Source organism: Echiichthys vipera (genome assembly GCF_963691815.1).
Source record: "Echiichthys vipera genome assembly, chromosome: 12".
In the NCBI taxonomy this organism is placed as follows: Eukaryota; Metazoa; Chordata; class Actinopteri; order Perciformes; family Trachinidae; genus Echiichthys; species Echiichthys vipera.
In genome coordinates, this window is record NC_139837.1 from 28,007,203 (window position 1) to 28,031,782 (window position 24,580).

General features: G+C 41.4%; 1 protein-coding gene across 2 annotated transcripts; it reads left to right on the forward strand.

Annotated features, from left to right (window-relative positions):
• The first annotated feature begins 3,587 nt into the window (after window positions 1-3,587).
• galcb (galactosylceramidase b) lies at window positions 3,588-22,938 on the forward strand. 2 transcript variants are annotated; one of them, XM_083923859.1, is made up of 17 exons: window positions 3,588-3,717; window positions 3,856-3,924; window positions 4,022-4,085; window positions 4,592-4,705; window positions 5,361-5,500; window positions 6,183-6,221; window positions 6,426-6,553; window positions 10,674-10,829; window positions 11,212-11,336; window positions 11,819-11,946; window positions 12,201-12,290; window positions 12,376-12,465; window positions 12,561-12,705; window positions 14,116-14,296; window positions 16,101-16,264; window positions 17,785-17,861; window positions 22,548-22,938. In XM_083923859.1, exons 4-17 carry the CDS (start codon window positions 4,612-4,614, stop codon window positions 22,692-22,694), a joined length of 1,704 nt encoding a protein of 567 aa, XP_083779985.1. In that variant the 5' UTR covers window positions 3,588-3,717; window positions 3,856-3,924; window positions 4,022-4,085; window positions 4,592-4,611; the 3' UTR covers window positions 22,695-22,938. The 2 variants fall into 2 exon arrangements, with proteins under 2 accessions (XP_083779985.1, XP_083779984.1); XM_083923858.1 differs by lacking the exon at window positions 6,426-6,553 and adding an exon at window positions 9,067-9,197.
• The last annotated feature ends 1,642 nt before the right edge of the window (window positions 22,939-24,580 follow it).

Genomic DNA, 24,580 nt, shown 5'->3' on the forward strand with positions numbered 1-24,580 from the left:
CTGAAGCCCTTTTTTAAAGCCTGCTGATCATCAGTAACCTGAGTATTGCGCGATGACTTTCGTTCCGCCTTGCTTCCGTCTTGACTCTGTCTAGCTTCACTCAACCATCTGGATTCACTCCATTGCAGAGGGATTTCGTAAACAATGGTCAGGCCAATCAGGACCGCCAGGCAGGGTTTTATAGATGTTACGTGGTGGAGAAACGACTCTTTGTGATACAGACAACGATGGCGGCTTGTGTCGAGGAAACAGCAAGGAGGTGTATTCACAGCTCCAGAGCAGTCCTCCAGATGTGCAGTATCCCGGGTCTCTCCCGAGGTTAAAAGAGTAACTTTGCGCTGTTGACTGGAATTTTGATAAGGTCCAGCTTCCTGAAATTACTTCCCAGTCAAGAGATCCCAGATGGATGAGGCAAGCAAGGTGGAACGAAATTCATCTGGCAGGAGTCAGGTTAGATCAGGGCTGCCCAACCCTGCTCCTGAAGAGCCACTGTCCTTCATGTTTTAGATTTCTGCTCTAACACTCCCTAATCTAATGATGTGCTCGTTATCAAGCAGCTGAAAGCTTGTCACATGTTTGAAAATCATTAGACTCAGGTGTAGAGCAGGGCAGTGGCCCTCTAGGAGCCGGATTGGGCACCCCTGGGTTAGATCCTCAGTGACTGTGTAAGAAACTATGCTTTCATTTGTGTTGTAGTGGAGGAGAGCAGAGATGGAATGTTTTCCACCATTTCAATCATTTCTGTTTAGATGTGAATCTAAAATGTGAAGAATGTGAAGTCTAAAAAAAACAATTGTCCAATTTTTAATAATTTAGGGTATTTTTATTGAAGGGGACAATTCACATCTCAGTTCAGACGCAGTGATTCTGTCTCCTATGTGTTTCTAGTTGTGATTCAAACTTCATACTGTAGCACCCTATGGTGCAGTGTTGCCCTGGTAACTGATAGTGTGGGATTCCAACATGGTGGACGGAATTTCCTCCCAGATTATCATGTGTCTGCTCATTCTCAAAACGAATACTGCACCTCATAAAAATACTACACTGAAACTGGCAAAAACACTTGTGAATTTCACTGAAACTACACTGAATTGAAAATAAGTTAACTAAATCAAATTAAAAACTAATGAAAAATACAAAACCTTTATTTGAACAGATCCGCCCAGGCAGGAATCACTTGCGAGAGTTCACTAAAGATAAGATTTGATCCAACCACTCTTAATGATTCAATATCAACTTCATATTCACAGTGAAGGAGAAGTCCATGGACTGCTCTTATTCACTCCCACGATGCGTCTATGGCTTTACTAATGCACGGTCTGAGGTCAAGTGCGCAGGTGCAGAAGGTCGGCCATCTTTGAAAACAAACTACGGCTACACCACTTGCACAAACCAGTCTGCATGATCTTTTTTTTTTATTGCAAAGTGCAAAATACAATACAAATAAGAATACTCAAATGCAATTACAAAAGTGTTTGCTTTCAGAACTGAGCGTAGCATTTCTTACATTAAAAGAGAAAAGGACATAAACAGAACAATAAGAGAAAGTAAAGCAATAGAAAATAAAATAAAAAATCATTTTCTTATAGGGGATCAATCAAATGTAAAAGTTGATAAACTGTCATACATCAATAGGGCTTTCTTTGATTTTATACGTTGAATCAAAGTGAATCAAAGTAAAGTTGCTGTTCCAAGTTGCTGTTCTTTAAAAAAAATGTAGAAAGGTGGGCTAGCTTTAAGAATTTACAGTAGTCTGCATGATCTGAGGTGGACAGGAGACAATACGTGAAAAGTCTGCTAGTACGATACAAAGTGTATGTGAGAAATGAAGACTAGATGACAGACACTCGATTAATTTTGAACCAATTTTAATAAAATTTGATTTTGTTTAAATTTCTATTTACACATATCTAATAGCACTTTCGGCTACACTGGTTAGAAACATTTTTTATTGGAATCTTTGGATACAAAACAATTACATACAAGCAGAGTCATTATATACAAATACTATTCAAGAGCAGAGCCAGCCTGAGTTCCAAATATATACATTAAATATAGCATATCTGAATGATTTTAGCAGCTTTCAGTCAAATATGGTTTTGATGTACTGTTCAGTTTCTTTGCCAAAAGCAATAATAGAGGGTTTAGAACAGAGACTGTATAAAAAATGGACGTAGCCTCTCCGCTGGGGCCCGTCCCTCAACTTGATCCAGTCATATTCGCCTCTGGGAGCAGCCATCTTGTCAGACTTTGACTCCTCCTCATTTCCTCTGACCAAAAAAGGGCATTGATGTGAAACAGAATGTTTTTTGTAAACAAGCCCTCTTTACCTCAGACTTCAACTATTGCAGTGGAGTCCTGCCACCTTCAGAAGTTTTCTGATGACTGTATTGGAAAGGGGGATGGTAGTGAATACAGGACTGTTGTGGGCAAGTTTGCCACTTGGAGTGAGCTGAATAATCTGCACCTCAACTAAAACAAAGGAGCTCGTAGTGGATCTGAGGAGGGTGAAAACACCTGTTTTCCCCCATCCAGGGGGTCCCTGTGGACACTGTAGAGGAGTACAAGAAGCTGGGTTTGTACTGCAGTGATAAGTTGAACTGGACTAGAAATGCAGAGGCTGTCTACAAAAAGGGCCAAAGTCGACTCTTCTTCCTGAGGAGGCTGAGGTCCTTTAACATCTGCCGGACGATGATGAGGATGTTTTATGAGTCTGTTGTGGCGAGTGCTATCTTCTTCTCTGTAACATGCTGGGGCAGTGGGCTGAAGGTCGCAGACACCAACAGACTGAACAAACTGATCAGGAATGCCGGTGATGTCGTGGGGGAGGAGCTGGACACCCTGACGACTGTGGCAGAGAGGAGGATGCTGTCCAGGCTCCGGTCTATCCTGGACAATGTCTCCCGCCCTCTCTACGACACACTGGCCCAGCAGAGGAGCACCTTCAGCGGAAAACTCCTCGCGCCCAGATGAACCACAGAGCGCCACAGGAAATCTTTCCTGCCTGTGGTCATTAAACTATACAATGCGTCCCTAGGAGAGTCTGTCACCTCCTCTCTGTAATTCAGACTGAACCACAGACAATCTTTGATCCTGTATATATTTCACTACGTTAAATATTAATTTCTGTACATTTAAATTAGACTTTTTCTGTATAATATTTGTTGTTGTATATCTGGAGTTTAATTGTACGAACGACTCCTACTGGCCACTCTGGAACTGCAGTTTTTGCCACTTAGGTATTGGATCAACCAGGACATCGCTGTGGTGGGGGCTTGGTTTAGAGTTACTAAATTTGGCTTTGTGAATATGATATTTTCCTAAAATGATCAATAAACTAATTAGGTATTTTTCTTTCTGTTTTTTTTTTTTTTTTTTTTTTACTTTTGTTGTCATGGAAACCGAACAGTACGTCTTTCCACAACAAAGAAAAATCAGAGACACTGGTCAGGAAGAAAAAAAAAGTGAACTGGAGAAAGACCACATGACTGCTCAGCAGCGCCGTCATGTGACGCACAGAGGCGTGAGCCGCGCGCACCCTTCCGAGCACACAGAGCAGCCCGTCAGTGCCCCAGGATGGAGCTCGGTGTGTCCGCGGTGATAGCTGTGTTTCTCGGCCTGTCTGTGAGTTTGTGCTGCTCTGAGACTTTGGTGCTGGACGACACAGAGGGCCTGGGCAGAGAGTTTGACGGGGTTGGAGGTCTGAGCGGCGGAGGGGTGAGTTCACTCAGTTTCCATCCACTTCCTGGTAACGTTACGGTGCTGTCGGCAGGAGGACCTGAGTTCACGTTGACGTTAGCTGCCTCACTAGTTCACGTCTCTTTTTCTGGAACATTGTTGTACTGTTTCCTTTAGGCGACGTCTCGTTTACTGGTCAACTATGCGGAGCCTTACCGCAGCCAGATATTAGACTACTTGTTTAAGGTATGACAGGATGCCAGTCGTCCACACAATTCAATAGAAACTTGGTGATAGAGTACTTGGTAAGTAAGTTTGAACTAAGGCTTTCTGCTGTCTTCAGCCACACTTTGGAGCCTCTTTGCACATCCTGAAGGTGGAGATTGGAGGAGATGCTCAAACTACGGGTGAGTGTTATTAGTAATGTTAACACTACAACTCAAACAAATTATTTAGATTTATGTTTTAACCTGTTAATTTAGTGTGGCATGCCCAGTATTGTTTAATGCATGCATCCTTATTGTAATCTGATGCCAATGAAAAATGTACCAAATACAAATTATACTTAAATTTTTCTATGTGATACCATATTACATTTTTGAAGTCATACAATATACAGCTATATTGCTGCACTATACTTGTACTATATACCTATCAAGTCAGTCTGCTTTAAGTTTGATTCTGAAGATATCAAGTCAGTCTGCTTTAAGTTTGATTCTGAGGTTATCAAGTCAGTCTGCTTTAAGTTTGATTCAGAAGTTATCAAGTCAGTCTGCTTTAAGTTTGATTCTGAAGTTATCAAGTCAGTCTGCTTTATGTTTGGTTCTAGAGTTATCAAGTCAGTCTGCCCTAAACTTCAACTTCAAGCTTGTTTCTCATGGTTTTGACATTACTTTACATTTTCTTCTTCAAGATGGAACAGAGCCATCACACATGCACTATGAGAATGATGAGAACTACTTCCGCGGGTATGAGTGGTGGCTGATGAAAGAGGCCAAGAAGAGGAACCCAAATATCACGCTCATAGGTAAGGATGTACAGTGCCATCTCTTCTGCTTGATACTACCGTAGATACTATTTTCAATTCCACAGGGAGAAAAAGAAAAAACAAAGGTAGCATTTTTTAAAATAAAGATTAGAACAATACAAACAACATCAATAAGAACACTTTTGAAAAGCTTTTGAAAACGCATAACTGCAGGGTGAATATAAATATGACAGATGTTTGTTTTCTTGTGTTGTAGAGTTCAGGGATTTGTGAAGAAATGTCCCCTCTGTGGGTTAAACCTTGGATTCAGTTGGTGGATAACTTGTCCACTTTTTGATGGAAAAAGTATCAATACTTTTGGAAATTAGTATCTAATCCGATACTAATTGATTATTTCCGAATATCGTTTTTTGTGGGGTGGGGGTTGACAACCCAACTGTGTAGATGGAGCAGCCCTAGGTCCAAACTGGATGATGTTGATTAATCTGTCATAGGCCATAAATGCTCCAAAAGACAATAAATGAAAACAAAAAAATGTTGATGAGTGCACGGGAGGTATTGGCCCCTGCATTTGCATGTGCCACCATAACCATGGTATTACATTGCATTGAGACAAATTATTGTATTGTTGAGGCTGTTAGTTTTTCAAATTGATATTATATTTGTGCATCTTCATGTATCTGTCTTGATGTAGGCTTGCCCTGGGCATTTCCTGGTTGGGTGGGCTATGGTAAGAACTGGCCTTATGACTTCCCAGACATTACAGCAGCATACGTGGTGAACTGGATCCTCGGGGCCAAGCAGTACCATGACCTGGACATTCAGTATGTTGGGGTGTGTATTTACTTTGAATGCCATACTGGTTTAGGCTCCATGCTATGCTGCCTTTATGCTCTTTATACAGTATATGCAACTTTGTTGTGTGGTGCGTTGTATGAGGTTCATGCTATTTCAATGCAGTTAAAACCATAATGAGGATTATATCAATCCTCAAAAAACAATACAAGTTTGCTTGCTAATTAGAATGCTAGTATGTGGTTAAGGTGCATCTTGGGTATTTTTTTAATAAGTTAAACCAATATTCCTACATTTTCACTAATAACATTGTACTCAACGGGTTAATAGCTGAGATCTGGAAACACGGTGACCACCACAAGCAGTGAGATGATCGGATGGTTAACAAAGTTATTTTGTAGTGAAAACAAAGGGGAGAGGTAAAACTGTTACCAGACTGTTTGTTGGAAACATCTATCCAACTTTCTGCTTCAACTTTAACATGGTTATTGTAGTTGTGAGATCACAGGTCCCCTGTACAATGAAGGATTATTAATATTAGCATTTCAGGTGTGCAGCCATATAGATATTGCCAATATTCCAGGTAAATGTAGGGGCTGTCACACGATTCAACTTTAACTCAATGCAGTAGCATATATGAAAAAGGAGAACATAGAGTGTTGCTTCCAGGTGACCCTGGACATGTTTGCAATGTATCTAAAATCCACTTTCATCTATTTAGATTTGGAATGAGCGAAGCTATGACAGCAAATACATCAAGGTAAGCCATCTTCCAAGGACGTGTCATTGATCTGACTGAGAAATGTGCGTTATGGGTAAGCTTAGCTTGAAATGTAAATGAAAGGAGAAAAACAGCCACCAACATTGAGCTGTGTGACACACGCAGTTTGACTCTTGGTGGTTGACATAATTTGAATAGATAATAAAAGCTGGGTTCCTCTGAGAGCATGTCTTTGTTGCCAAGGTGCTCCGGAACACGCTGGATAAAGTCGGTCTAACAGGCGTTGGCATCATCGCAGCAGACGGTGATTGGAGCATCGCTAACTCTATGATCGTTGACCCCTACCTTAATGAGTCTGTTGAGGTGATTGGGTAAGTACAGCTGGCTTGATGCCACAAGTGGCACCATATCAAAATTCTTACAGTATAATCACTCATTTGACTCAATTGCAGTGCAATTACAATGTAAAGGCATGGGCTTTTAGCCTTGTCCTGTGAGTTCACTGAAGGACAGATTGACAACTGATTGACTAAACATATGACGGACAGATGGTGAAATGCCATAAAGCTTCCTGCAGTGCTGGATCAAAGCTGAATGCTTGGGGCTGTTTTTCTGTTGGATTTAAAGAGTGAAAAGAGACACTTAAATCATAGACTAACTTGATAAGCTGCATCCGTGCATGCTAATGTTTATCTATGTAAATGGGAAAGTGTTTTTCTATCAAGCATGCCATATTTACTATTTATCATTTCAATGTATTCAACCTTACGATATATTGCTGCCATCATGTAAAAAATACAATGTTGCATTATTTCCTACAGTAAGTGGTGCTAAAGCTGCACTAATGAATACATTTTTGTTAACAGAGGATCAAATGACTATGTAATGTGAAAGATGTTACTCATAGTGACAAACCCGCGGTCAATAATCACTAAGGCTGGACACAAAAAATCACAATCTACTTTCAGTTTCCTTATCCAGTAACCATTCCTAAAATTGCGATATCCATCTTTGCATCTCTGCTTTTTCTCATGGAATACCGTATGTGTACATTTGTCAGGGATGGGATTTTTACGGAGACCCACTCCGACTAGGCTAAAGGCCTTTACACATAGTTTTCCCGATACTGATACTAGTATCAATACAGCCTAAAATGCTAGTAAGCAGATATGCACCGATCTGATACAACGTAATTTAGCCCTCCAAAACCCTTAAATTAGTTTATGTTCTTTTTCCATAAGAGAAAAAGTTCTATGGCATTTATTTTCTGTAATCTGAGCCAGGCCAGCATATCATGTCCATATAAGGTTAGTAATATTCAGCAAAACACACTGATATCGGTACATCTGTATTTACACATTGGGTCTGTGATGAATAAAAGAAACGAAAATGGGAAATACTCTCCTTTGAATATTTCGCATCAAATATTCACGGAGTTGAATATTGGTGCCAGCTTTACCAAGGTCGGTTTGGAATGGATGTCCTAATGGGGACACTGCTGATGCGAGGAGAGAGAGTGACTGCTACTAGATACTAAGTGTACGGACGAGAAAGCGATCAGAGCAAGATTAGCTACATCAGGTGAATGTACAGTGGATATAGTCTGCAGTTTTTAGCACAAATAAATGCTACAGCTCCTCCAAACCCGCGGAGGTTTCCCCGTGTCTTGTCTACCTGTCTGCTGAGTGGAGTGACGGAGGTTAGCTCCAGAGTTGTCTCCCTCTGTGCTTTCCCACCACAGACAGGAAGCTGAAGCAGTAAAGGTTACAAGCTACTATAAGCTTTATGTCATTAAGCCCTAAATACTAATGTTGCTCTGTGTCTGCTAGTTGTGTAAATAGTCACGCAAACTGTTTGCAAACATATCAACTTAAAGCAGCACTAGTATTGGCAATTTTTAATTCTTTTATACACCACTGTGGTAAGTATGGGCTGCTGGACACATGCATTAGTTATGACTATATTACTCATGATCAGAAACTAATGAGTGGTCAACTTTGCTAACAGCTAAACATCAAGCAAGTGCAACAACACAATACATAATAAGCAAGCTAATATAACTTGCTAGTCTAACAGCAAGAAGTCCAGCTTGCTGCCTGTCTTTTCCTTTTATTTTGCAAAGCTCACGCCAACGACTAAAATCCACTCTGAGATTTACTCTTGTCTCGGCAGCCACTTGCTTGGTCACCCTCTCCTTTTTCTCTTTTGAGCTTCCCCTTCTTCCGTCTCTTGCCCTCTGCAGTGATGTCCATAGGACTGGGTTCAGCAGCCTCTATTACCCACTCCTCTGTCTTTGGTTCTGTCTCTACACCGGTGCTGGTCCCCAGCTTACCAAAGCCCCTGTGCTAGCGGTGTAACACCAGCACTCCCCTGGTGCTCTGAGCTCCCAGTCCTGGCAGTACAGCTGGCTGAGCTAACAAGCTGATGAACGATGTGGTTAGCCGTTAGCTCTTAGCTTTACTTTAGCACAGAGAGTGGAGGCAGAGCAGCCAGAAGACATCGGAAGGAAAATTAGAAAACATTTTCTCTATAAAATATTACCCTGTTTCACCAAAATCAGGGAAGGTGCTGTAAAGTGTTCCGCACCTCTCCTGGGAGATCCGACCAGCTCGTCAAAGTTCCATAGTGCGAGAACAGGCAGTCTGTGTTTGGGAACGACGGAGGCACCATTCTCCCTATTACTATGTTGCTTTAACAAGATGATAATATGTAAGATGTGTTTCCGCTTGTTGGACTGCCCCCAACTAGCCAAATAATCAATTAATGCAGCTTAAAATTCAGTGTTCTTTGTTTCCAAAGTTCCAGTTTTACATGGTCGTAGCAAATACTTTAAAGTCTGTGTCTTTCTCTGCTCTCTGTCTTCCTGTGTGACTGACTGTACTAGCTGCTGCGGTACACTCTGGATAAGAGTGGTCTGGAGAGTGTCAGGATCATAGCCAGTGACAACCTGTGGGAGCCCATTGCCCTGTCTCTGCTGCTAGATCCCGAGCTCAGCAGAGCTGTAGACGTTATAGGGTAGGATCATACTCTGGGCATGATGTCTGCATGCACAGCTTCTGTCGCCACTGGGCGTAACACCAGCTTGTTATCACAATGTGTCTCTAACTTGATGAAACCCAAGCAAAAAAAGTATACTGATATATACTAAATATTAGTAGTACTAGCAGCCAGTCTAATAATCAGTATATTTAAAGTGTGTTAAAATGGAACAGCTCATTTGTACCCAGTAGACTTTAGTTGTACAGAAGTTGTATAAAAGTTCAACTTTCAGTGTGCTTAGTGTACTTTACTGTACTAAAATGGGACTACTTTAAATATACTTAAACTATAAACCTACTACTGCAATGTATTTTCAGACATACTTTAATGTACTTGCAGTGACATCAAAATACACTTTGTTTACAACAATAGCATTACAACACTTTGGGCATACTCTAAATAGACATATTAATATATGTTTATTAGATTAGTAGTATACTATTAATCACACTTTAAGTTTATGTAAATTACCAAAATAGACCAATACAAAGTTACCTTGGTTACTCAAAAAAAAGAACTCTTTGAAAACATGGAAAGAATATCCATGTAATTAATAGGCTTTCTTTCAGCATTTACTCATTCTGCGAGGCCAAATTTATTTACTAGTGTTGGGTCCAACTTAATTTAATAGAGTTTGTCCAACATTAGTAAATTGACTAGGACAGACAGAATTGCTAAATGCTGAACAAAAGCAGTTTAATAAAGTTGTTTCAAATGGTAACTTTGTATAACTTGATATACTATGTAACACATTACAACAAGCACATAAAACAATTTTACATTTATTTGTTTCCACATCTGGCATTATCAACGGATGCCTGCTGGGATACAGACAAATACTCCAGGACATCTATATAACTTCAACCAGTCTATAACATTCTCAAGAGAGCAGCTTGTTTTTGGGAATAGTCTTCTGCCCATCATGAATGAAAAAACATTTCTGCATGAGGTCTGTTGAGTAGCATATCAGTCCAAATTGAGAAGAAAAAGAGTCCAAATAAAGCGGGCACAAGGCTCTTCATACCACTGAAGGCCTTGATTTTATCCAGACAGGACACCAATGTCCTCCAGGTCAGGCTCAGGCTTTGCACCATCCCACTGAATGACACACACAACACATCAGACATTACTTCATGGAACTGCTGGTCTCAGTGTCTGTGTTCTGTTGGGTAAAACACAAAAGGAGGGCCCATGAGTATACAATGAAAGTTTAAAGTGTAGCAGAGGTGCAAATGTATTTCATGTGTTCAGCAAAATGGACTCCATGTTCTTTTTCGGCATGAAAATACATCAAATAAGCCATGAAGACAGTTTTTATTTGTTGATCAACCATGTATGGGGGTGGCTGGCTTCCATCACCTCAGATCTTCAAAATCTGACACCTACATGTAGACCTCTGTTAACTCTTCTCATACTGACCTTGACCTTGTGTGTTGCATGTGTGACATTCAGGGCCCACTACCCCGGAACTACCACAGTGAAGGAGGCCCTGAAGACACAGAAGAAGCTGTGGTCGTCAGAGGACTACAGCACTTTCAATGACGAGGTGGGCGGAGGCTGCTGGGCTCGCATCCTCAACCAGAACTATGTCAACGGCCTCATGACAGCGTGAGTACATACATATGTAATACTTTGTGATAAATTGAATTTCATCACAAGCTTAATTAAAAAGAAATATATTTTTTAATGACCCAGTTTTATATCAGTTTATATCAGAGAAAATATTTCACGTTTAAGGCATGCAAAAGGTCATGTTTCATGGCTCTGATTGGTTGTAGGTCACATTTCATGGCTCTGACTGGTTGTAGGTCTATCTAGTTCCAGAAACATTCGGATCTGCACCGTTGATGACACCCCTTGGAAATCAAGAATGAATCAGACTAATATGCATTTGTGATTAGTCTGGTGATGCCAGGCAACAATCAGACACCATGGTGACTGATTGCAGGGAAAGCCATGGTTAAGTTGCTGGCTATGATTTTAATTCCAGCACCATCTCCTGGAACCTGGTGGCTAGCTACTACGAGGATCTGCCATTCGGCAGAGACGGTCTGATGACAGCTGACGAGCCCTGGAGCGGCAACTATGTAGTGGAGTCCCCTATCTGGATCACAGGTGAAACTTATTTAAAAGGTTACAAAGATACTATATTTTCAAATGACTTTAGAATAACTTTCAGTTGTGTAGCTCAAAAATAGAGGGAGGCAGTATTGTGTGGAAAAAAATAACAAGCTCTGCTATTCAAGGTCATGAGGGTATTGGCTATTTGCCACAATTTCTTTGACACGTTTTTTGTTTTGCCTTTTTTTGTAGTGGCTTTTCTGTATTTTCTGAAACAGCATTGAGTAACCTGAAACCTGTGTACCTCATTACAGTTAACCTATATTTAAGTGAAATGAAAAGCGACTGCAACTTTTGAGTGTCGATTTATTTTTGATACATTTGGGAGAGACTTAGATAGAACGTGGACAACTGTGGGGTCTTTGTCATTTCTTTAAGAGCCCCAACAATCAGTGCTGTTTTTTAAACTCTTTCACATTAACAGTTGGATGAATAAACAAGTGTTACAGTATTTCACTGTATTCTTTTCCTTTTAGCTCACACTACACAGTTCACTCAGCCAGGATGGACCTACCTGCAAACTGTTGGACATCTGGCAAAAGGTGGAAGTTATGTAGCTCTGACCGACGGGAAAGAAAACCTCACTATTGTTATAGAAACTATGGCAAGTTAGGCTGTTCTATTTTGGATTTTACTTTTTGCTTCAAGTGTATTCATCTTCTGGTTCTATGATTTGAATCGATTATTTAAAAAGATCTTGAGGGTGTAGCTGTACAGCATATTCAAACTCCAGTTTCAGAGTGTGGACATGAAGCTTTGCTGTCATGTTTGAAGCTGCTGTGGATTTAGTTGTGCTAACAAAGGAGCAAAGGTACTGAATATGGTTTCACAATAACAGACTGACCATTTCCTTTATAGACTCACGATCATTCAGTGTGCATAAGACCTCCACTCCCTCCCTTCAATGTGACATCCCAGAATGCAACTTTCCAGCTGAAGGGATCTTTTGTAAGTTCATCTGAGGTCTTCATCACTCTATTTAAAATAAGTTGGTGATTCTTTTGTTTTATTCTAGGTTATTTATTTTTCCTAGGCCTCCATTAAGGAACTCCAAGTATGGAGGTCACAGTTTAACTTCAAGACCAAAAAGCCCTCCTTCTTTGAGAAACTCACTCCCCTGAAGGTAAAAGAGGAGAAAGAGATTCTTCCTGCAAGAAGTTTTGGCACCAAGTAACAACTTTAACGGTTCTATGTTTTACATGTTGATGCTGATTTCAGCTTTTAGATGGATCATTCACCTTAAACCTGGCGGAAGATGAGGTTTACACATTAACCACAATAACGACAGGACAGAAAGGCATTTACCCTTGCTCACCCCCCTCTGCTCGCTTCCCTAAAGTCTACAAGGACAACTTTAATGTTCGTAAGTATGGCTTATACCATGGGCTGGGCCAATACTCCATTGGCTGTAGTGTCCATTAAAATGTATTATACTAAGTAGTTCCAGTGAAACTGTCTGTTCACTCTTCTAAATGAATGTGCCTCCATTGAAAATGTTCTAGCAACACATTAACAAGCTAACATCTTATTTACAATACTAAGGGGCAAATTCTCAAAGGATTACACAGTGTTTTTCATCTGCTAAACCTGCACAAATAAGTGCTGTTTGCACATATTTAAGCAAGTTGGATACGTTTAGAGCCCCTTTCTATGCAAATAACCTTTATTGTAAAAACAGTCTTATTGAAAAAGATTAGGTCTAAGGTTAAGGTTAGTGAAATTATTAGGTTCAGGTGGTTGATTAATATATTTGTGTGGGTTAGGGTATTAAAAAAACTGACCTAGGGGTGGGCGATATGGCAAAAATATATCTTAATTTTACAGTAAAATCACGATCACAATTTTTATTTTTTTTACATTGATTTCACTCGCTCATCTTCAACCTCTTATCCGGGGTCGGGTCGCGGGGCAGCAGCTCCAGCAGGGGACCCCAAACTTCCCTTTCCCGGGCCACATTAACCAGCTCTAACTGGGGGGTCCAGAGGCGTTCCCAGGCCAGTGTGGAGATATAATCTCTCCACCTGGTCCTGGGTCTTCCCCGAGGCCTCCTCCCAGCTGGACGTGCCTGGAACACCTCCCTAAGGAGGTGACCAGGGGGCATTCTTACCAGATGACCCTAAACCACCTCAACACTGATGAGCATCCTTATGTTCGAACATGGTTTTTGTTATAGACAATCCCTGACAGGGACAGAAGTCTGATAAGAGACGACCGCTCGGATTTAGATCAGGGAGGCCGTTCCTGCCAATCACGCCTCTCCAGGTGTCTCCAGCGTTGCCCAGGGTGTTCGGTGCATACGCACAAACAACAGTCAGAGTTTTCCTCCACCACCCGCAGGTGTAAGGAGGCGACCCTCTCGTCCACCGGGGTGAACTCTAACACTGCGGTGCTCAGCCGGGGGTTTGTGAGTATCCCCAGGACAGATAGGGGTTGGGCGGGGAAGATAGTGGATGTAAGTGATGCGCGATTCATGGTGCTCTCAGCAGCCGGAATCCATTCTTTGTGAATTTGCCCCTGAGTGTAGTCCTTCAGTGCTGCATACTCTGAACACCACAGGATGGAGACTGTAACACGCAAGCTGAACTTCCTTTGAATCACATAAGAAATCATCTCACAACCTGTTCGCTGTTCATTCAACTCACTGACATTACTTCAGGCCGAAAATCTTGATCTTAATTTGGGGCCAGTGACATGGCTGGATAGCTAGCTTGTCTAGTTATAATAATAAAAATATTCATCCATCTCCTCCATCTCTGTATCTGACCTGTTGTAGGAAACCCTCCTTTCTCAGAGGCTCCACACTTTGCTGACCAGACAGGGGTGTTTGAGTACTACATCAACATGACTGACCCTGGACCTCACGTCTTCACCTTAAGACAGGTTTTAATTGAGAGACCCATCACATGGGCGACTGATGCTGACCAGACCATCAGTGTGATAGGAGACTATCAATGGTGAGGTGACGGTACCTTAAAGTACCTCCTAGTGTTCATTTTCAACACTGGTGTCCCAGTGAGAATATGATTTGGCACATACAGTGCATCCGGAAAGTATTCACAGCGTTTCACTTTTTCCATATTTTATTACGTTACAGCCTTATTCCGAATTGTATTAAATTAATCTCTGTCCTCAAAATTCTACACATGATGCCCCATTATGACCACGTGAAAAAAGTTTTCTTGAGAGTTTTGAAAATGTATTAAAATTAAAAAACAAAGATATCATATTTACATAAGTATTCACAGCCTTTGCTTAATACTTTGTAGAACCACCTTTGGCAGCCTCTACAGCCTCAAGTTTTTCTGAATATGATGCCAAAAGCTTGGCACACCTCTCTTTAGTCAGGCAGTTTTGCCCATTCTTCTTTGCAGTACCTCTCAAGCTCTATCAGGTTGGATGGGAGACGTCTGTGCACAGCCATTTTCAGATCTCTCCAGAGATGTTCAATCGGATTCAAGTCTGGGCTCTGGCTGGGCCACTCCAGGACATTCACAGAGTGTTCCTGAAGCCACTCCTTTGAGATCTTGGCTGTGTGCTTGGGGTCGTTGTCCTGCTGAAAAATGAACCGTCGCCCTAGTCTGAGGTCAAGAGCACTCTGGAGCAGGTTTTCATCCAGGATGTCACTGTACATTGCTGCATTCATCTTTCCCTCTATCCTTACTAGTCTGCCAGTTCCTGCTGCTGAAAAACATCCCCATAGCATGATGCTGCCACCACCATGCTTGACTGTAGGGATGGTATTGGCCTTGTGATGAGCAGTGCCTGGTTTCCTCCAAACATGACGCCTGGCATTCACACCAAAGAGTTCAATCTTTGTCTCATCAGACCAGATCATTTTGTTTCTCATAGTCTGAGAGTCCTTCAGGTGCCTTTTGGCAAATTCCAGACGGGCTGCCTTGTGCCTTTTACTAAGGAGTGGCTTTCGCCTGGCCACTCTGCCATACAGGCCTGATTGGTGGATTGCTGCAGAGATGGTTGTCCTTCTGCAAGGTTCTCCTCTCTTCACGGAGGAACGCTGGAGCTCTGACATAGTGACCATCGGGTTCTTGGTCACTTCCCTGACCAACGCCCTTCTCCCCCGATTGCTCAATTTAGACGGCCGGCCAGCTCTAGGAAGAGTCCTCGTGGTTCCAAACTTCTTCCATTTACGAATGATGGAGGCCACTGTGCTCATTGGGACATTCAAAGCAGCAGATATTTTTCTGTATCCTTCCCCAGATTTGTACCTCGAGACAATTTTGTCTCTGAGGTCTACAGACAATTCCTTTGACTTCATGCTTGGTGTTTGCGCTCTGACATGCAGTCAACTGTGGGACCTTATATAGACAGGTGTGTGCCTTTCCAAATCTTGTCTAATCAACTGGATTTACCACAGGTGGACTCCATTTAAGCTGTAGAAACATCTCAAGGATGGTCAGTGGAAACAGGATGCACCTGAGCTCAATTTTGAGCATCATGGTAAAGGCTGTGAATACTTACGTAAATGTGATTTTTTTGTTTTTTAATTTTAATACATTTTTCAAAACTCTCAAGAAAACTTTTTTCACGTGGTCATAATGGGGCATTATGTGTAGAATTTTGAGGACGGAGATCATCAATTTAATACAATTTGGAATAAGGCTGTAACGTAATAAAATTTGGAAAAAGTGAAACGCTGTGAATACTTTCCGGATGCACTGTACATGCAAACCTCACTGTCTATAATCCAGGAGCGGGAAAGATTTCTCTCCAATATAGCAACACAATGTTATGTTACAGGCAGAACCTGACGGTTACATGTGATGTCTTCCTGGAGAGCGTTAAGACTGGTGGTGTGTTCATAGCAGCCAGGGTGGATAAAGGAGGCCAGTCAGTCCGCAGCGCAAAAGGAGTCTTCTTCTGGGTATTTGCAGATGGCACATACAAAGTTACCAATGATCTCGGTCAGTATCACCCTCTGATACCCTACATGTTTTATTATGGGGGAAAAAAATTAAGAAATATCTCTGTGGAAAAAAGTTCTCAGGTTTTTGGAACACATTTAAAGAATTTAGCAGGTTACATTCTGTTTTTGTTATTGTCAACAAATCCCACAAAAAGACCAAGTCAACGTCAAATGGGTTTGTCCGTCTCTCAGTACTGTCTGACTTTCTGTCTCAGCTCAGAGCCCATTGTTCATACCATAGACTGTATATAAAATGGGTGACACGTCTCCACATCTTCCTACTGTAACACCAAAAATGCAGTGTAATTTTGTAACTATTCAGTGCAGGAGGGATTGGGTAGGGAAATCACGTCATCAAACTCCCATGACGCTGAAGCTCAGACGCTGATGCTTTGCGCTTCAGCATCTGAGCCCAAAGCAGCCCGTTGTTAACGCCACTTGGAGCCGCTGTTTTGGTTTAAGGAGGGCGGTTTCCATAGTTACGGAGAAACAGGAAGATAATACGTACTGTTTCAGAGGCTCAACTGATTTTCAGAATGTAGACCGTAGCTTTAAATAGTAAACTTCTTTATGGTAAATCTCGAGTGTATTGCCCCCCCCCCTTCACGCACGCACAGACACACACACACTACTACACCAATTAGGCCAACCCCAGACATTTTTGCGAATTAACGCAAATTATAATACATTTTAAGCAAAATTATAAATTTTTCACGCAATTTTTTTTTTTTTTTATCCGATTACTTGATTAATCGATGGAATAATCGGTAGAATACTCCATTACAAAAAGATCCGATAGCTGCAGCCTAATAAAAACGAAAAAAGTTAACTGACAGATTCCACCTTTTGAGAAAAACTTATTTAAGGTGTAACTTAACTTTTTTAGTTTAGCCCATGTGCCATCTTCTAACATGGAGGGGACTTATGATATATTGCAGCCAGCCACCAGGGGCGGTCTGGATGTTTTGGCTACACTTTTTGGGAGCTGTCAATAATCCATCTATCTTTATATACAGTATTTGTCCTTTCATTTTAACAATAGAACATCACCAGACTTTTATGGCATTGTTGTATAGTGCCCAACCTTGCTTTAAAATGCCGGTAATCACTGTTGGTGCGATAGGAGGTTTCCAGTCATGTATTTTTCCTTGTTGGTTTTGGTACTTTCATGAAATTTGTTGACAATAACAAAAGTACAGCGTATCTCCGGATTCTTTATTTAATTTTTTTTTGGGCAGTTTTTCATGCCATTATTATATAGGACTGACAGGAAATGGGGGGGCATGCAGAAAAAAGGACCTTCAGCCTCTTTACATGGGGCGACTGCACTGACCACTGAGCCACCGACCACCCCAGATTTGTGCTTTAACGAAAGTGGAAATAAAAGAAGTCATCTCCACAAGGTGTCAAACAAATATTTAAAAGAAAAGTTGTACAGACCTATACATGATGGACTTGGTGTCATTGCAACACCTCTTGTATGTGTCACACTGTTTTGTTCTCTTCTTTTTTCAACAGCTGGGCAGACTGTACTTGCAGAGGGACAGTCTGGTACCCGGGCATATGGCTGGCACACCTTATCACTTACTGTGGAAGTAAGTGGAACCTCAAGGTTCTAAATGTTTGGAAATGTTTTGTACTGACACTCTGTTATGTGCCCTTTTCAAGCCTTGGGCTGTAATGTAAAAATGTTTATTGAAGATCAGTGAGAAAAGCAGCTTGACTGAATCCAAATACATAGAAGTAATGTGAGTGCTCACTTTGAGATATATTAGATTCCATTTGATTTCAATCCTAATTCTAGATGCAAGTTAAGTAACAAGTAAAATAATTTAGTCAAAGTCCTATTGAGAGCTGAAAGCTTTGATTGATTGAGCAGAACATAAACTATTGTTTCCAGTCTCCATAGACTGACTCAGGCTTTGCTGGTTGCTCAGCTCTGTAGGAACAGAATGGACCTGCAGTGACGGTTGTTTATGATACAAAGATAAGATGGGTAAAACCTTTATTGATCCCACAGGAAATTCAAGTTTCAGCTGTACCAGAAATAACACTCGCGTAGTAAGCAGAAAGTTTACAAAAATATAAGAGAAATCGAAAAGAATTACAATATAGAGTAAAATATACAGTTGTGTGGTGAGTGGAATTTTGCAAACAGAAAATGTGCAAAAATTTACTATATATAAGCTGCAAGTAAAGTATATAATCATCATTATTATTTATGAAGTTAGTAGTTTCTCACACTGCTCTGGTTTGATCTTGGTCCATTCTGACACAGTCTCTTCCACAGTTCACTAACTGGAGTGGGTTTCTGAGACATTACTTTGTCGACAAGGGTTTTCCAAAGATTCTCTAAGAAACCCACTCCAGTTAGTGAACTGTGGAAGAGACTGAGTCAGAATGGACCAAGGTCAAACCAGAGCAGTGTGAGAAACTAGTGATGTCCTGTGGGAGCAGATGTGCTGAAGTCATTCAAAGCTGTGGCCTCAACACAAAAGAAGCACATCATTTAGGGAGACACCAGTGTACTGAGCACTGGAATCAAAGACCACCCTGATCTGATAGGGTTTTTGTGTGTGGTAGACGCCAAATGTTGGGAGATACCAACACTCTTCATCTTCTCCCAGTGGTGGCGCTACCTCCGCATGTCCATTAGCAAAGATCTTTTCCATGAACTTCACATACTGTTCTTGCATCACAGGGTTTCTTTTTAGAGTGCGTTGCAGAGATGTGAACCGCTTGAATGCCTGCTCTTTGTTGTTTGGCAGACGCTGACGTGGTTCTCTAAATGGTAGAGGTGCAACCCAACTTTTAGCATCATCTCTGTACACGTTTGTGTCCATTATCTTTAAGAAGATGATATCTTCCACCGATGGAGCAAGTTTGTTGTCGTTCTCTGTTCGGTTGAACACCGTCTGTCCCAGCATCCTTTCAGTCGCCCTGCCAGGCCTGTTAATGATCTGCTGCATCTCCTTGACATGCATGAAGCTTGTGCAGGGTTGGAAAAGTGAATGGCGACCACTTTCCAGCACATTGGTCTTGAACAGATTGACAGTTGGCTTATGTACATTACCCAAGCATATTTCTCCTACTACTACCCAGCCCAGGTCCAGACGTTGGGCAAAGGGGGCGTTGTGTGGTCCGTTGACCCGCTGCCTAACTTTGTGTGCCCTGAGGACATCTCTTCCGAGCAGCAGGAGTTTTTTTGCTTGTGGGTCCAGCTCTGGGATGCGCAAGGTGATTAAGATGAGGCTGGTGCAGAACTGCATTTGGTGTTGGAATCTCTGTCCGATTGTTCGGGATCTCATGACACTCAATGAGAGGTGGGAGAGAGATAAGAACCTTGCCATCCAATGACTCAATCTGAAATCCTTCTGCTCTTTTGCCAGATGTTTTCCAGATGTTTCTGGGATGCCAGAGCAAGTTCTAAAGGTGATATGAGAATGGCTTACTCTCCACATTGAACAGTTCGAAGAACTCTGGCCTTGCCAATGAACGATTACTCTGGTCGTCCAGAATCACATAGGCTTTGATGGCCTTGTCTTTGGAGTCTTTGGGGTATATATTTGCTAGGCAAATCTATGAACATGAACGGTTCCACTGACCTGGACCACAAACTTCTGTGCAGCTTGTTCCAATGATGGCTGTGTTAGAATGATCTTCTCCCTCCCCGCCGTTCTCTTGTAGCGGTGAAGGAGCCTTGAAGCTTTGAGGTGATGGGCACATGATGGGCCATGATATATTTGCATGGCTGATTCATGAAAGGTGCTTTCACATTCAGAACACTTCACAGAGGACTTGCAGTCTTTAGCTAGGTGGGTGCTTGAAGAACAGCATATGAAACATATGACTTTCTCCTTGAGGAATGCCTTTTTCTCATCAAGGAGTTTGTTTCTGAATGTTCTGCATTTCTTGAGCGGATGGGGTTTATTGTGTAATGGGCAGTTCTTATTAGGGTCATCATGAGTTGCTGAAATATCTGTTTTGTGTACTGAGATGGGTTTGTTGGTGTTAAAGTTCTTCGCAAAAGGTCTCTCTGGTTTTGTGGGTGTTGTGGTGCCACCTTGATGCATGAAGCTAGGGTCGTTTCGCTTCTTCGCCTCATCGCAAAAAAAGGTGCAGAAGAACTGAAAGGGAGGGAAGCGACCATGGTTCTCCTCTTTGTACCGTGACCCAGAAGACACCCATTTTCTTGAAGCCCAAATGGAATCTTGTCTAAAATTGGTCTAATTCCATGTGATGTGTCCAGGTAGGCTAAACCAGTGAGATAGCCATCCTCCTTAGCGCCTTGGATCTCCATGAGCAAATCCCAGAGTTCACGTAATTTGGTGTGGTCTTTGGCAGAAATCCGAGGAAAACTGTCCAACCGATCAAACAGTGACTTTTCAATGATTTTTGGCGCGGCATAGCACTCACGTAGTCTTTCCCATGCTTTCTGTAACGCCAGATTGGGGTATTTGACGTGCACTGAGCGTATGCGTTTCACCTGTTCACCAGATTCCTTTCCCAGCCATTTAGTCATAAGATCCAGCTCTTGGGTTGCTTTGAGGTGAACTTCGACAGCTGCATTGCTGAGTGAAGAATGACATATGCGGTAATTCTCTGGCTTATCGTCAAATTGGTACAGTCCTGAAGTGATGAGGTCTCGTCGTGCCAGATACTGTGCCAAAGGCTCAACTGGAGATGGTGTGTTGGCTGGTGGAATATGTTGAGGTATATATGACTGGGCGTGTACGTTCATTGTCGGGTTTGTCTTTTCTACTTCAAACTTCTAAACTTTAGTTGGACCATTGAGGTTTAGTGCAGGTACATGCATGTGTTCAGCTTTTCCCAACTTTGGCTTGGTTGTGGTAGGTTGTGGTTGTGAGATGCCTACCTCTGGTGGATCCCATGTTATGACGCTGTCGTGTGATTCTGATCGAAATAGGGAAGCACTAAGTAGGTGTGGAATATGAAGGGCCTTTTGAGATCTTACGTATTCACTGGTGCGTTCAATTTTGACATCTTCTGATTGTGATTTTCCCTTTTTAGCTCCAACCTGTATTTCTTCAGCGTCCTCTAGCACCTGTGCCTCAACCACAGCTGCATCAGCTTCTCCATGTAGTGTTGTAGTGTTGTGTATGTAGCACTTCCAATTCTGGGTCAATTCTTGTTGTTTCCAACTGCTTTCGAGCCTTTTCCATTTTTAGTTTAGCTTCTTGGCTAGCATATTGTGCTCTCACCTTAGCAGCTTCTGCTTTAGCTCGGGCCTGGGCCACGCTTGCTGATGATGCAGATGTATTGCTGCTCCTAATGCTGGATGCTGATGACTTGCCGCCTGTTGCCATTTTGACCACGTAGAAGCATTAAAAGCCGCCTTTTCACTGTAGTGTTCTCGTGCAGGGTGTTGCAATGCTGACTTAACACCAAGTTAAACCACAGCCAATGAAGACAGAGTCGTAGTAGTTTGACCGTTTACTGTCACACTTCCTCATTAACATGTTGTGAAAACTGCAAATAAACAATACAAAAATAATCAACATATGTACACATATTACATAACACATTACACTGTTCATAGTTACAATTACACCTTGCTGTATTGCACTGAGGTAAGCTGTTAGCATGGCTTTAACTTGTGCAAGTCATGAAAAATGTAAATGAAATCCTATATAAATAAACTTACAGCGTTGCCTCTTTTATGCTTTATATATGGACAAGGAAGGATTAGCCTGAACAGACAACATCCATGTAGGCTTTTTTGTGGCGCTGTAGAGACTTTAACATAGCAACGCGATGTCCGCGGTAGCGAGCGCGAAACCGGAAGCAGGAAGTAATACCGGAAATGACTGAACCGGAAGTGACGTCGTGGTATGACGCGATGAATAAAAAATATTAATTCAGCAAACAAACTGGTTTAACTGTATTTCTTAACAGAAACAGGCATTAATTAACCCTTTAAATAATAAACAACAATGTTAATGACTTAAGGTCAACACACTTCCTGTTCATTTTTGAATCCTAGAGAAGAAAACATTGTTGAAATCTTCTCTTCTGACACAATGGTTACTGTTCTCTAATTTTACTCACTGTTTTTGTCTCTAAATAAAGGTTTTTGTTGAAGTGCCTTGGTCATTTTAAAATCATGCTAGTACAGTGGAATATACGCAGTGGATATTCTATCAATTGTGAACAATAACAATTAACAATATTTCCAAAATAAATCAAGTATTAATATTGTGTTCTCTAATTCTGATCTCCTTTGTATGTAGTAACCTGTCACTGGTCCCTCTCTCCTGTAGGGTCAGTATGCGTCAGGGCAGCTGAATGGATACCCACTGTGGCAGAACGCTGTGGTGCTGACACCAAAGAATGGCTGGGCTGCCATAGGAACAGGCTCTTTTGAATTTGCTCAGTTTGATAATTTTGCTGTGGTGGCAGAATATTGATTTAACTGAAATAATGATTTAGACATTCTGTGAGTATTGCAATCAGTTTAATTTATTAACACTCCAGTAAGATAAATATAGATTTGTTTTCTTCCTCTATAAAGATTGAAAAGGTTTTCTGCACAAATTACAAGATCATATGGGCACATGATGTAACATAACACATCCTTGAAATCAGCTGTCTGGTATAATTGTAAATAATTTTTAACTGTTTTTTATGTAATAAAAAGTTTTCTAAATATAATTATGTTTTGTTAGTTATGATTTAAAATGTAAAGGGCTGGCATGAAAAACTGTCTGCTTGCCATGCCTGTTCAATTTGGCGTATCCATTCACTTGGATGGAAACTGTTTCTCAAATGGAGATACTACCCCTAGGGGAACGTTGGGGTACTGCAGGGAGTGCTTGAGATTTGTTTTAATTCAGTTTGCTGATCAGTTATGAATCATTCCTAAAATAGTTCTAATGATGAATTAATTCACTGATGGATTCTAAACTTTTCAAATGCAACTGGTGTCTTTCAGTTTTGTTTTTTAGTAAATCAGCCTGATGGAGCAGCACTGAATTGTACATCTTTACACTTTTTTTTAGCAAAAGGGGATCGGGGGTACTTTGCTAAAACATTTCAAACAGGGTAGATTATTGAAAAAGTTTGATAACCATTGCTGTATGGTAAGTATTGCTATAAACCATGAAGTCTGGTACAATAACACATGTCCCCTGCAAAACAACAGCAGGTAGAAACTCCAGTTCCACTACACTTCCACTGTCCAGGAGCAAGGTTGGACGGGGTCATCCCTCTGTTCCCTGGTCGCATAAGCCTCTGCGGGTTTAATTTAGCATTTTGTTGGGTTAGGGGTTACCATTAGGGTCAGGGTTAGGGGGCACTGTTAGGTACTACATAGGCCTATTTGCCTGTTAAAAAAAAATAACAGACTGGGCAACATAGGACCCTTTTATTTAAAAAAAGATCGGTTGGGGGGCCGCGGGTGCCTTTTGCTGCATGTCTCTCTCTCACCCCATTTCCTCTCTGTCCTATATAATAAAGGCTTTAAAAACCGCAAAAAAGTAGTTGAGATCAAGAAGATCCGTAAAATCAGCTGTGATAAACTGGTGTCAGACACTTCACCCAAACTAAGGCCTCCTCCTTACACCAGATACATTCCACAAGATTTGGGGAAGAGTTTGAAATGGAAAATGCCACAGTTCATGCTGAATGAATACTACAGTATATGGTAAGTGGTTTTAGAAAAGATATGGTTTTAGGATCATCATCTACTTTCAAGTTTACTTGTCTTCACCAGAGCCTATGTAAACCGGATATAAATAGCAGCCTACCCATTTTGAGTGGAAGACTTTTGAACCAAAACTAAACTTTTGGTACATCCTGCTGCTATTATAATATTATTCTAAAGATTGTTTACCTCTAAGTCCAATTAACCCGTAAGTCTAAGTCCATTTGAACAGTGCTCACGCGACTGGAGGAAGACGTCTTGTCAGAGCATTCATTTTTTCCCATGTTCCATTTTGGATCTTCTCGTCTATGGACACAGTTGAAACCGGGGACATAGCCTGGGACAGCAGTGGCTGGGGACAGGTCACTGAAAACAGGGACTGACCCCTGAAACTGGGGATGTCTGGTAAACCTATACTAAGGTTACATTAATAATGGGACTTGTGGTTAGGGTACATGTTGTAAACTCGTCAACGTTCTGGTTGTTAATGCAACAAGCTGCTGGGAGTAGCTGTGTTCTGTGTATATGTAGTATGTGCATCGTTGTGATACCTTTAGACTACATGGAGGCATATTTCATACGGTGACTCTCTTAGTTTATCCACCTCTATGACCTCTACCTGATAGAGAGAGCTTTTTATTGGCCAATTTA

Excerpts from the sequence above, each read along its gene's own strand:
- galcb (XM_083923858.1), top strand. The coding sequence starts at position 4,612 with ATGCACTATGAGAATGATGAGAACTACTTCCGCGGGTATGAGTGGTGG. Across the intron at positions 9,198-10,673 it reads AGAGCTGTAGACGTTATAGG|GGCCCACTACCCCGGAACTA; the intron begins GTAGGATCATAC and ends TGTGACATTCAG. Across the intron at positions 16,265-17,784 it reads CAAAGTTACCAATGATCTCG|CTGGGCAGACTGTACTTGCA; the intron begins GTCAGTATCACC and ends TTTTTTCAACAG.